At 31.1% G+C, this 14,368-nt stretch overlaps 1 protein-coding gene across 1 annotated transcript in view; it reads left to right on the top strand.

Annotated features, from left to right (window-relative positions):
• The window catches only part of LOC124360286 (pancreatic triacylglycerol lipase-like), a 30,405-nt gene extending 16,997 nt beyond the window's left edge, over positions 1–13,408 (top strand). The window contains exons 7-10 of the mRNA XM_046813792.1: positions 2,415–2,507; positions 3,571–3,685; positions 5,230–5,436; positions 11,555–13,408. Of these exons, the coding sequence (XP_046669748.1) occupies positions 2,415–2,507; positions 3,571–3,685; positions 5,230–5,436; positions 11,555–11,654 (515 nt within the window). The 3' untranslated portion in view covers positions 11,655–13,408. The remainder of the gene's footprint in view (positions 1–2,414; positions 2,508–3,570; positions 3,686–5,229; positions 5,437–11,554) is intronic.
• Positions 13,409–14,368: the final 960 nt, after the last annotated feature.

Raw genomic sequence — 14,368 nt, 5'->3', positions numbered from 1 at the left:
GTGGTGTCATTTATATAAAATGCAATTAAATGTAAAAAAACGCAATATGTCAATTTTGATTTCAAAAATTTTAACTTTGAAAAAGAAATTAAATATCACATTCTAAATTGTAATGAAATTAACTGCAACTGTGAAACGATCAGTAAAGTCTCACACTTCAAATATCTTGGGGTAATTTTGGACAGTAAACTTACTTGGGGTAAACACATAACAACTTTACAGACTAAACTTAAATCTTCAATTAGGAAATTTGATTTTTTACGAAATTTTTGTTCTAAAGATTTGTTGAGAAGTTTATATTTTACATTAATTGACTCCAGATTACAATACGGATTAGTTTGCTGGGGCGGGACATTTAAGTACCTAATTCAAAAGATAAGAGTTACTCAAAACTACTTTTTAAGAATAATTAAAAAAAAAATAGAAGGGATAGCTCTTTCAGGGGCGGTTTCAGGGAAGGGGCCATGGGGGCCATGGCCCCCCCCCCCCCGAAATACTAGGAAAGCTTAGTGTAATATTTTCTATAATCTATAAGTTCTAACAAAATTGAATCCCAATACTCGTACATATCAATTAACAATAATTATTTTAGTATAAAAACGAGTCAAACAGAAAGTATTTATTTTTAAATAGTATTAAGTTAACAATCAGTTTCAGTGGTCAAAAGGCACTCGCATCTATTTGGCGCCTTGAGAACACAAAGAAATCTGGCAGCAGTGCAGCCGCGCCCCTCCCAACCGTCATCTTGTTATTGTAGTGACTCACGGCCCACGCTCGTCGCGTATCACGTAGTCTGTACTCATCCGCCGACTTGTACACTTATAGTGTTGTGTTTTCTGTATTCGTTGCCTCCACTGGTTTGTTTAATGTTTAGTTTAATCTGCAGTTCTAAAAAAATGGTAAGTACGAACACAGACAAATGTTATAGGCTATACTGTTTATGTGTAATTGTGTAGACTATAGGCCTAAATAGTGTATTTACAAAGTAGTATTGCATTTACATTAAACGAGGAAAACAAACTCAAAAGTAATTAATATTTATGCATTTATTTTATGCTCATGTATGAGTGCACGATATTCATATACTTCTTCTTTGTAAAAGAAATAGGTGCACATAATCACATATTTATTTCTTTTAAATTGAATTTAATGACTAAAAAACGGAAAGACGCCAGAAACGCGCGCCACTATGTGTTTATTTTCAAGTATTTAATACCCCTTGGAAACAACCTGACTATAAGATAAAAAAGATTCAGAATTTGTTCTTGTATTTGACAAAAACAGTATTCAACAAATAACGCCAAAATGAAAACAAATTTTCATCTACATTCGACTTTTTTCTAAAGCTATATTCTTTTGGCCCATATACATAGTAAGATTCTTCAGCTCCAGAGGGAGTTAGTTGTAGATCTTGCGTCCAATGTAATAGGGTTTCTTACTGTATTTAGTAGTGTGATGTGGTGGTATCTTCAAGTTGGTTTGACAGATGCTACACGTCAGCCAAACATATTACCAGTGGCAGTATGACATATAATTTGTTGAGAAAATAGCAAAATCGTACATGAGCTATTTACACATCCAAACCGTCATGATGGCTGCAATCATGCATGATGGTCTAAGGTTCTAATTCAGACACAGTTGTAGGCTTTGGAGTCACGAGTTCGATTCCCACCTGACTTTAAGGATTTTTATTTTATTATATAAAATATAGCTTTTATTTTATAGCTCGGAAGGTGTTGGTTTATTATGAGATCATGACCATAGAAATAGCTTTTAAGGGTTAAAAATCATTTAAACCATAATAACAGTAAACAGTGAAAACCCTTGTGATAAAACTACCACATCTAACGGTTTGTATATAAAAATTCATAAAATGCTTTAGTTGAGTAAATTTTTGCTTTACAATGTATTTATACCAATCAAGACTGACTTACAAAAAAAATAATTCTGATAATGTACTTTGAATAACAAACTCCAGATAACCAAATTCTATATAATAGTGTCCCTAGAGTAATAACAATAAATAAATGCCTAAAAGTGACTCAAGAACTCTAAAATACTTATCAATTTTGTTTTTATGCCACATGAAAAAAATGTTTTGACACCAAAATGAATTACAAATTTTGTATGCTATCATAATAATCAAGTGGGTGATATCTCAACTTATCACCCCAAATATCTAGGTTCAAATCCCAGTTTGGGCATTTACGAATGCTAACAAATTAACATATGAGCCCAACTTGAAATAATATGGTAAATAGTTTTGAATCGAAATTTGATTTTTCATGTGATGATGATATTGTAGGCCTACATTAAATTTGGTTCTACATCGTACCACATCCTTGTTTGGATTCAAAGGGTTAAGAGTAGCTAGTTAGTAAATTTCGTCATAAAAAACCTATTTGTTTTTCCAGGTACTAGCTGTGGAATAATGGGTTATAATGCTGACAAAGTGCCTGCAAGAGGACCTCTTTTCTTGGTTACACGTGATTCATCTCCTTATTGTGGTATGTAACATTCACTTATGGCACATGTAGCTGTTTATGTTTATCTGTTATATTAATTTGTACATTTTGTAATTAATAGGAAAGAAATCAGAAGATTTTGTAGGATGCAGTTGAGAATATTGTTTTTTATTTAATTTAAATTCCAATCATAAAAAGATAACTAAACAAAATGTATACAGTAATAATAATAATATAAATAACTCATCGGTTTCTACTGTATTCTTAGTTTATGATATGGATAATTGAAACCAAATTATCGCAATTTTATGTTATGCGATACAGTTCAGGAGTACTAAAATTACATCAACTATATTCTTAAAGACAACTGGAAAATTTCATTCATGCACTATGATTCTAAATGTACAACACATATACTGTAAAAATTTTCAAATTTCAACATTTTATAAATTGAGTTATCTGGACGGCTCATTATTCACATGCCAGATTCAAGTGTTTTGTTCATCATAAATCCATGTCATCATATGGCAGGCTAAGAATACTAGAGCATCAGATAACAGCAGTCTTGTGTCTATCCTAAATAAATTGAAGGTGGAGGTCCTTAGATCAATGGCCAGAGATAGAAATGCTGTTCAGCCTATTGTTCAACTATCTGTATCCTAAAATCACCAGACCTAATATACTAACAGACTTTTTAGTCAAGGTTCGTGAAAGACTGTTTGTTTTGAAGGCGTATTATGAGTATTCAGGAGTTCAATCAGACTTTGTTGACAAAGTTGTGGCTAATGATGAGGCCCTTTCAGAAAAAATGAAAAAAATGCATTGATGTAAACATAAGTATGAGCAAATTTTAGAAAATTAAATTTGTAATCTATAGGTAATAAAAACTTGTAGCATATTTTTACTTATTGTAGACATTTTCACTTATTTTTCTTATTTCTACGTTTAGTCTATGACAATTTCGGTTGGCTTTTTGTCACATCTTTATATATTACAATTGGAAAATAAGAAATCTAGTTAGCGCTAACTTCACTTTAAAATAATTTTAGTTGTAATATTTGTATCACAAAATCAAATGTCTCTGAAGTGAGATAATCTGTTACAGGTGAACAACTACATGCAACTGTGGTGGTTTCACAAAAAACCCCAACAACAAGGGGTTATTTTCAACTTTCAATTCAACATGGGGAAGAAAATACAGCATTTGAGCTGTATTGTGAGTGAGTATTTTAGGGTAAAAGATGACGAGCATAAATGAATTAACTTCTAAAAGAGCCATATATCCAATGTTGACTGATTCCAGGATTCAATAAAGGAACAAGAATGAAAAAAACATTGACAAATATTTTACCTGATTTTTATTAATGAGGCATGCTTTACCACATAATCCCTCTTTTAATAATATTTTTTAATACATTTTTGTATTATTATAAATTCACTTACCAGGGAAAGCCAAGCAACGTTACAAAATTTTAATACTTCCAAATTCGTTCCTGTATAAAACCTTTAAACGATTTTAGGAGCTTCTAGATTTAAAGATTAAGAAAATTTCAATATTTACAAGCTGCTATGTTTGGGAGGTATTCAAATAATTGATAATTACACTTACATCATCTAATTTACAAATTGTTCATTATCTAGGTTAAGGACAATATGGTAAAAAATAGGTTTTAATGTGGTTCACAAAGTAAAATAGAATACTGTTACTAAATGTTTATCCTATTACAACGATTTTAAAAATAATACAATTTTTATAAATGAAAATGGTTTTTTGTAATTTTTTAAATTTTACTAATAACTAAAGGTGTATTAAAAGGTGTGGATATACAAATTTACCCAAAAAACGGTTTAATTTTAAACTTTGTGAATGTGCTGATCTTTATGAAAGTTACTTCATACAATGGTTGTTGTTGTGGTGAGTGGATTTGATATGGTCAAAACTACAGCAAGCTATAATTTTGTTCCATAGCAAAACATTATAATATATTAGTATACTTTTTACCAAAAAGAAAAACAAAGTTTGATATGTTATATATCAAATTTTGAAGATTATAAAGTGAGTTAATTTAAGTCATAAGTAGACAACAGACAGTAAACAAATATCTCTGTTAACATATTCATGGAGAATAGTTTTGGCATCAAATATAACATTTAGTTGAGAGAAAGAAAATTACATTGTTAATTACAGTTAAAGTTTAGTTTAAGCTTATTTTTGTTACACTTCAAGTTATTATTTTCTTTTCCAGGTCTCAAATTCCTCAGTAGTATAGTTAGGTCTGTCAAGAAGTTAAGTAGCTTTTGAACCACTGAGCTGATAGGTCTCAAACTCCTATGTTTACATGTTTTTTAATTAGCATTTTATTATTGATGCAATCAAATGCTTTACTATAGTCCAACAATATTGCAGTGGTGGTGCTTCCTTCTTCAATGGCTTGGATAAGGTATTCTACTATATTTATAATTGCAGTTGTTGGTCTCCCAGCTGTGAAGCCATATTGCTCCCTAAGTAAAAGGTAGTATTTTGTCAGATGAGTCATTACTACTTTTTCAATTACTTTGTCAAAAGTGGGTAGAAGTGATATTGACCTGTCTCCTTGTTTGTACTTAACTAACAATTTATTCCTGATTACATTGTTTTATCTATCATAATAAAATGTCTATTATATGTATTTCTTTCATATTCTGTCCATTGACAGATACATATCAAATGGTCAATGGCCATCAAGTAAACCATCAAAATTAAACATTTCATTGTGTTGCACAGATTAAAGGACGTTGTGACAGGAGGACTGAGGTTGCAAAGCACTGCTGCAGCCAAGTACAACACTATATCTCCAAGCTTAACCCCTGTACTTGAGGCACAGTTGAGTTACCGCTCACTGGAGTTCCAGAACCCAGATGGTGTGGAGCCAGTCACTCTGGCCAAGGTCTTCATCGATTCAATAACAATAGCTGATCTCCATGGAAATAGGTACAGAATACACTGTGTGTTCACAAGTCTACGATACATTTCTAAATTTTTTAAAACTATAATAAGATTGAATTTGATACACTTCTAAATTTCTTAAAACTATAATAAGATTGAATTAGCTGTACAAGAAATAACTCACCAATGCTATAAATTGAGGCACAATAAAGTGAGTGGATTGCCATCTATGGTGTAAGTGCTTAAGTGAATAAGGAAGGAAATATTTGAACAGTAATAATCAAAGTTACGTGTCACAGTTTTTCTAGTGTCGGACCTCAGAACTAACGAAAAAGTTCTCCAGACCTCAACACCCCTCGCATGTACATATTATTTATCTCCTGTGCTGTGTAACTAATATGATCAAAGATTATACTAAGTAAAAATAAAAATAGGGGAGATTTCAAAACTTCCAGGTTCAAAATGTAAAATTTCTATTTTATTACAGTTTGGTAGATTTGGGATTGTAAATCATGCAGTTTCAAAACAACAAAGTTTTAATTTATAATATTGTAAAAAAGTGAGTTACATAATTTTGAGGTTTAAAATTTAAAGTGTGTCTAATAGTTAAAAAATAATAGTTTCATAACGGTACAGTCTATTTCAGACGTCTTGTGGAGCTTGCGTCACACATATTGCCGGTGTACCACTCAACAGTAGTTATAGTAAAGGTCAACAAAAGATATAATCTGCAAAAGTTAATTTTAAGACAGTTAAAAACAATGTTTGATCTTTGAACTATATGAGAGCTTTTTCAAATATTGTTACTGGTCTATAAATAGACCAATGAAATAAAATGAGTTAGGCAATAAATACCTAGCAAAACTTTAAATACAACTAAACTAAAATACATTTAAAAATCTATGAACTCTTTTAAGTATACAATCAAACATATAATGAAATTTTAATATAAGTAATGTTATGTCTCCTTTTATTGAATTTGTGATAATATAAAATAATATTATAAGTTCAATAACCTCATTATTGATAACTTCCAGTTTTTATGTAGATGACAACAAAACTCAAGTATGAAATTATTATATGAACAAGTTTTTAATGTGAGAAACTAAGTAGTATGAATATGTGTTTTTATTGCATTATTCAAAATTTGTTTGCTTTGACGTTGTGGGTGGTGTATCATATACAATAGTTGACGGGAAAAAAAGGAAGTACCAGGGACTAACTGACGATACTGCACTGGGCATTCTGGCGGTATGCATATTCAGACGAGCGGGTGCGGGGCGCAGTAAATTGACGAAATAATGGTTTACAAAATTAGACACACAAGATAATATCTTTAAGATCTCCATAACGAGACCCATGCTGAGCATTTGGTATCGCCCAGTCAAAAACAAAAGTTCAACTATTTTTCGTTGTCATAATGTCATATTGACTTTTTAATCCTATAGTATCTAACAGAGATTAAAAAAAGGACATCCACTAATCGTAAATATTATATAAGTGAAAATTTGTATGTTTGTGCTATTGTTAAGAGAAATTTAAATTTAAATTTTGCATGAACATTGAAATAATAATTATCTCAAATATGCGTACTCCATTCAAAATTATCAGAGGGCTCCATTATATTACATCATAAGTGCTTTTACTTAGTTAGCTTAACACTCTGATCTTAGGATTCCTCTCTCTTTAACTATTAGATACTGAAATAATTTGAGTTATCTAATAATATGTTTTGGTATGTTGCATAGAAATTTGAGTTATTTGTTAGTGTAAATAAAAAAATTTATCATTGTCCAACTTCAGGGTCTCGAAATACTGTTGGAAAATATTTTAAATTTCAATTCCTTAGCGCTGTATGATAACTTTCCTGAATATAGAAAAAGTAGAACATTTCTTTATTACTCTGTATGAAATGACAGGCATTTAAAGTTGGAAGTTTAGGGAATTTTGTTATCAGGCCCAAGAAAAAGTTGTAGTTTGTACATTAGTTATATCTTCAGGGAATAACTGTTTTGTTATTTATAAATTATTGATTTTATTAAGAAAAAAATTATTAGGTAAACCTATGTTTATAAAAACTGACTGATATTGTACTAAATATCAGGAAACATATTTTTTCTGGTAAATCGTGTTTTGGGACTCATTTTATGATATACTTGTCCACAAACGATTAAATTATAAATGCCGTGGCTATTTATTGTTCTACCATCTTTTGCATTAAAGAATGCTAGAGCAAAGGATGCGTTTATTTTTCTTATAGTTTATAAAACTCTTCCGAATATGGGTGACAGTTTAAGAAAAGACTTACTAATACATTTGAAAATTTTGTTTGCCCTATTAAAATTTGTCCATGCTAACAACAGTCAGCAAAACAATTTCTATTTATGCGATTAGAAACCTGTTCCTAAAGGAAACGCAATGCACCGCAATGGACACACAACATTTCAAATGGTCCTAAGGCTTAATATTGCACAGCTGCAGTAAAAGCACAATTATATGTCGGTAAATAATTATTAAGTTCTAAAGCCCTACAACGTCTTCCGTCTCAACGTCTTTGTTGTTCTTATCAGTATTCTTGTTGCTCGTAATTTTTGGTAGCTACACGTTGTTTTTGTTCGTAAATCTGATATTTCTCAGCAACGTATAGACATATGTAAGCAAACTACATCATTTTTAGATTCTCCGTTAAATTTTCAATTGAAAAAGTGATTGGTTCAAACGGTAAGAAAAGAAAATTAAGCTTCAGGTCAATTCAAATGGCAAAGTTGCTAAGTTTCAGAAAAACTTAAATATCATTGAAACCCATATTTTTACCACACCCTGTACACAAGAATGTGTGAAGTGATATTAAAAACTTTGCCATTTAATAGGCTTTAAAATGGTATGCCATATGACCATAGTTAAGTATTCAGTTACCTATTTTTATCGGTTTGAATACTAAAAACGTGCAAGCTACAAAAAGATTAAAACAATTTAATAACAACTGTACTTAATTTTTATGTTTTATAAAACTGCCTCATAAACAAGGAATTGAAGATTACAAAATAGTAAAGAAGTTTAAAATAATTTGTGGATGCTAGTTATGGATTAATGGTCATATCCTTTATCAATGTTTTAATTCCTTATCACTTACACCAGTATTGCACATTCATTCCTTATCTTGTTTTGTAAGACCAGTGTCCACATGAATTACTTCTACCTCCAATAAACTATTTTTCTGCTCAATTTAGTCAAATGTAGGCTGCCATGGAGTTCACTATTCGAGAATACTCTGATATGCATTTTATTTACGGGTTTTGTGATGGAAATGCACGTGCTGCCCAAAGAGAGTATCAAGTTCGTTACCCTGATCGCCAACTTCCTAGTCATTCTATGTTCTCAAGACTCCATCAACGTCTTGTGGAGGGAGGTAAAGTTCACAAAAGACCTAACGAAGTAGGACACATTGTTCATGATGTAGTAGATGAAGTAGTTCTAAATTCAGTTCGGAATGATCCAGAAGTTAGTAGTAGATAACTTGCTAGAGACGTAGGTATATCACAATGGAAGGTTTTGGACATTTTGCATAAGAATAAGTTCCATCCATACCATTTTACGCCTGTTCAAGGTCTGAAAGCAACTGATTATGCTCCTAGAGTACAAATCTGTCGTTGGTTGCTAAACAAAGATATAGAGCAGCGTCATTTTTTTCGAAAAATCCTTTAGACTGATGAGTCATTGTTTACAAGAGCAGGAATTTTCAATTGTCATAATATGCACCACTGGGATCAACAAAACCCACACCGGACAAGGGAACAATCCTTTCAAACGCGTTTTAGTATTAATGTTTGGTGTGGAGTCTTAGGCGACCAATTGATTGGCCCTCACATATTTAATGGAACTGTAAATGGAACAAACTACTTAGATTTGTTGCAACACGACCTACCTAACCTTCTAGATGGTTTGAACAATGTTGAAAGAGACTAGCTTATATTCCAGCAGGATGGAGCCCCTCCACATTTTAATGAACAGTACGTCAATGGCTGACTGAAAACTATCCCGAGTGGATTGGACGTGGGAGAACTGTCGCATGGCCTGCCCGATCTCCCGACCTTAAACCTATGGACTATTTTGTGTGGATGTTTTTTTAAGCAGGAAGTTTATTCCACCCCAATAAACTCAGGAGAAGAATTACGAGGCAGAATTGGTCTGGCTGCTCAAAGGCTTCGGGAAAAACTGTCTTTTAAAATGACCATAGGAGCAATGAGAAAGCGAGCAAGAGCTTGTGTGAGAAAAAAAGGTCGCCATATTGAGAATGAACTGCAATGATTTTACTTTTAATGTTTTGTGTTCATGAGGTATTCTAATTTTCATTTACTTTATTGATAATTGATTAAAGTTCCATTATTAAATATCTTTACTAATGCTCAAAAATTATGTTTATTATACCGTCCTATGACTACTCAGTGTTAACTTTTAACTGATGGACATATGGCATACCATTTTAAACCCTATTAAATGGTAAAGTTTTTAATATCACTTGACACATTCTTGTGTACAGGGTGTGGTAAAAAGATGGAGTTCAATGATACTTACTGTATTTCAGTTTTTCTGAAACTTAGCAACTTTGCCATTTGAATCAACCTGAAGCTTAATTTTCTTTTCTTACCGTTTGAAACGATAACTTTTTTTTCAAATTGAAAATTTAACAGAGAATCTAAAAATGATGTAGTTTGCTCACATATGTCTATACGTTGCTGAGAAATATCAGATTTACGTACAAAAACACGGGTTTTTTAGAAAAACTTAAAATAATGCATTTCAGACCTAATTTTTGGAGTTAGACTTTTTTATAACCGCCATTGTATCACATTTACATTGCATTATAACCTAAAAAATTTTGTCACACCAAGAGCCACTCACCCTGTATATACATATATTATTATTATTATTTATATATAAATATATTTGTATTGTATAATAATTGCTCGTTTAAAGGTATTAGATATCATCTCAACAAATACACAATTTTATTCCAATTTATATTTTAGTATCACATTCAAAACACTATTTAGTTTGAACTAAAACACATTTTGCTATTCAACTTAGTTATGTTTATATTTCTTAGTAATTTTCTAAATTAGCTCAAACAAAAGAATTAAGAGTGCAGCGTCTTCCTTGAGTTCTGTGCTCGACAGTTTAATAGTGCCTGTAATATGCGCGATGCACCAAGCGGCCACAAGCCATGTTTGAAGGTTGACTATGCTTTACGTTTTGGAACAGGCCAGTTATAAGTACATAAGTAATCTTAAACGCTTGTTAATATGATTTTTTTTGTAAATTCTAATTCGGGTAGGAGTGAATTAATTATCAGCAGTTGAATAGACTGTACGTGAAATTTTAAAACTATATGTCATGAAACAGCTACACATTTAATTTGCTTAAAACAACTATTTTACAATTTGAAACTGGGGGTTTTAAAAACGCTTTTCTCCATTTTAAACCAAACAAAATCTTGAAATTATGAAGCTTGATGTTTCTAAACGGACTCTTAACAATATTAGAAAAATGTAGGTTTAAAGAAAGCATTAAACAATTTTAATTTTGTTTATCTCATCTCCACAAGGACATTATGAATTTCTTTGCAGTTTGAAAGAAAAATATACCAATAACATGATGAGACAAATTATACTAAATATTTAGTTTTAAAGAGGCGTGCTAATGTTTCACAAACACATACAGATTTCACATTCTCAAACATGAGCAATGTTCAATTTGCATGTCCAGAAATAGAAAAGACAGCCTTATTACTTCACATGATGTAGTTTATGAAATCTGGATGCTCTTTATTTTAACTTAGGATGCCAACAGCTTGTGAACAGACTTTCAATCTGAACAATATTTGTAGCTTATAACTAATTAAATTCATTCTTCTCTTTAAAACTTTGTGAAATGTACATTTTGGAATATTTAATTAGTGACTGAATTTCCATAAACATAGAAATTTTGGATTTCTTGAAAAACTTTGTTTTCTGTTTCAACTGTGATTGGGAGTGGGTGAGAGATCAAACTGAAACTACAAGCAAGCACCAGATGATTGTCATAAAAAGATTAATAATACTGAAAAAGTATTTTTTTAAACAGTATGAACTATTCTACATAATACAATTTTATTTGTTTGTAGGTGGTACTACTGTGGGCTGAACACAGTACTGGAGAATAAAGACGGTTCATCATTTGACACAATTGCAGTTCCAATGAGCCTGAAAAGATGTGTCGTGTAAAATATAGCAAAGCCTCGGGCTCCTTTTGTACTGCAGTCCAGATACTATAATTTTTAATAATTGAAATGTAAGATAGGAGCACTTCTAAACAGTATCCTTCTGAATCACTATAATCAAGCTCCATAACTGCATCACGTCACGCATCACCAGCTGAGCACATGTGCTAATGTATTGTATTATAATCGTCACTCATACTAATTTCTAATGTCAGTATTAAGATGTAATACTTTAATCCAAGTATTTGGGGGGCAATACTCATATTCCCAAAATTTGGGAGATTTGAGATAATCATATCTGTGATCTTACATTGCATACATGTTTTTCTATCTAATCTTAACCAACTCATACATTGTAGGTGTCATTTTTTAAGGAAGTTGTCATTGAGAAAACATTACCAAACAAAAAATATAAAATTAGTGAACAGCAATTCCTTGACTTTAGGGTAGTAATGTAATTCTGACATCCTACTGTGAGATTTTGTATGGTATGGGTCAGGGTCTCTAATAACAGTTGGCCTACTATATAACTATATAATAATTTGTCCAGGAATAACAATTTACAAACATTTTTCACTTTATTTTAATTGAAATAATTTCCTAGGGAAGTACAATATAATTCCAGCTCGGCTACTACTGTTTGACGTAACTTATAAGTTTTTCATAACTGAAATTCATAGTCTTATGGCAATTAAAGTATAATTGATTTGAAAGCAACATCAATAAAAAAGATTATATAGCTAGGATTTTCACATTGATGCTGCTAGATGACAGATGATCCCCTTGAAGTGAAGGGTATATGGGTTAGCAACTAGCAGCACAGCTAAAGCTTCACTTATAACAAGGGGCTAAAGTTTAAAAGTGTGTCATATACATAAGACGTTCCTTTATATCTAAAAATGTCTCACAACACTTCGATTATCAATTATAATCAATGGTTAAATGCACAATTATTTATTAATACTAATGGTTTATAATTTATTCTTATTTGATATAGATATTGTAATGGAAAAATATATATAAAATATAAATGATAAACAATTAGTTTTAACGTACAAATCATTGTATGTTTAACAATTTATTAGCATTTGAGACACATTGTTTCTGTGGTGAAACACTTTTGGATTTTAGACGAGTTCTTATTTATATCACAGTTTTAAACTTAAACCCCTTGTTAAAAGCAGAGCCTCAGATGCATGGCAAACAGCTAACCTGTGTACTCTCTTAATAACACGAGTATTTACTCAGAGAGTTGGATGATGAGTTTCTCATATTTACGGACATGGTAGTGAGTGCTAAGCGCAGACATGGATTTATGTATTTGTAGTAGTCAAGTGATTAAATGAAGTTAAAATATTGTGTTTTTACTTAGTTATTGGCAATAATGAAGAAAACCTTATGGTACTATTAATATGTGAATGAAACCAAAGGAGGTTGTAATAAAGGAGAATTGGTGATGTAATACATTTGTTATATACTCTTTTTAGTCTCAATAATGTAGTTAATAAAAAGTAATAATTCATTTCTCATATTAATTTGTACAGTTTCATTGATCATTTCATTTAGCTCTAAGCAAAATGAGCCCAGTCAAATATATTAAGTTACAAAATAAAGTTACATCTAGTTTTAATCAATGCAATTATGATTAATTTTTATCTTAGCTGTTAAGAACAGTGTTAAAATAAATAGATTGTTTTGAACCCTTTAGTGTTACTTATTTCTACATCCCTTCATACAAGCACAACTGACTGAAAATTATTGGTCTTTTTGGTGACAGCTGAAATAATACTGGTACTGTTCTTATATCATAATTGCATGACGATGAAAAAAAGCATTAATCAAAAGTAATGGAATAAAGTACCTTTTTCACAAGAATTTTCATTTCATTTGATAGCTAGATGTTTTATTCTTACTTAAAAGTATAAAATACATCTGCATAGGCTATCCCCACCTAAATACTCAAATCAATATTACATACATGCTTCAGGCTGCCTCAGGTGCCACCAATACAGGAACAAATAATGCACATGCTTAAGAAAACATAATTTGTGGAGGAATCCATTATACGTTGGTCTTTTTCTAACTACAGTGGACTCCTCATATCTAATCCTGACAAGACAAACCTATGGTCTGAATGACAGAAAGGACTCTTCAAAACAAAAAACTTTGTATTTGACGAAAAAAAAAAACTCCTAAAGTCATAATATGAACATTATATACAGTACTAGTTCAATCATACTTAGCTGAAAGTTGGTCAGATACTCGATGAGTCGGTTATGCCGACGAGTGTGGATATAAGATAGATGTTCTACTGTAAATTCTCAAATTAATCAATTAAACATAATGATCTATGTTAATAACAATAAAAATAATGATCAAGAAATAAATTCTTGTATGCACATTGCTGCATTCTAATAAATACGGTAATCTATTACTACCATTTTCTGTCTGTGGTTCTGTGGGATTACATTGATAAAAAAATGTAGCAATTTTTTACTATCATTTCAACTTTAACTAGCCAGGTCACACTCAGCCTCCGGATTGAGACAAATATTATGTTTAGCTGATGAGAATGTGATTTTAAAAGCAATTTATCCAAGGGTTTGAATTAAAACTGGTATTCTATTCAGAATTAACCCTTCCATAATCAAAGTTGTCCACTTCTATGTAAATTTTTATTTTATTAAAATGTGCTTAGTTAACACTTTCTATTTTAAT

This window comes from Homalodisca vitripennis, chromosome 1 (genome assembly GCF_021130785.1).
Source record: "Homalodisca vitripennis isolate AUS2020 chromosome 1, UT_GWSS_2.1, whole genome shotgun sequence".
Taxonomy (NCBI): Eukaryota; Metazoa; Arthropoda; class Insecta; order Hemiptera; family Cicadellidae; genus Homalodisca; species Homalodisca vitripennis.
Note: the sequence above shows the minus strand (reverse complement) of the source record. Positions and strands in the feature narration are given on the sequence as shown.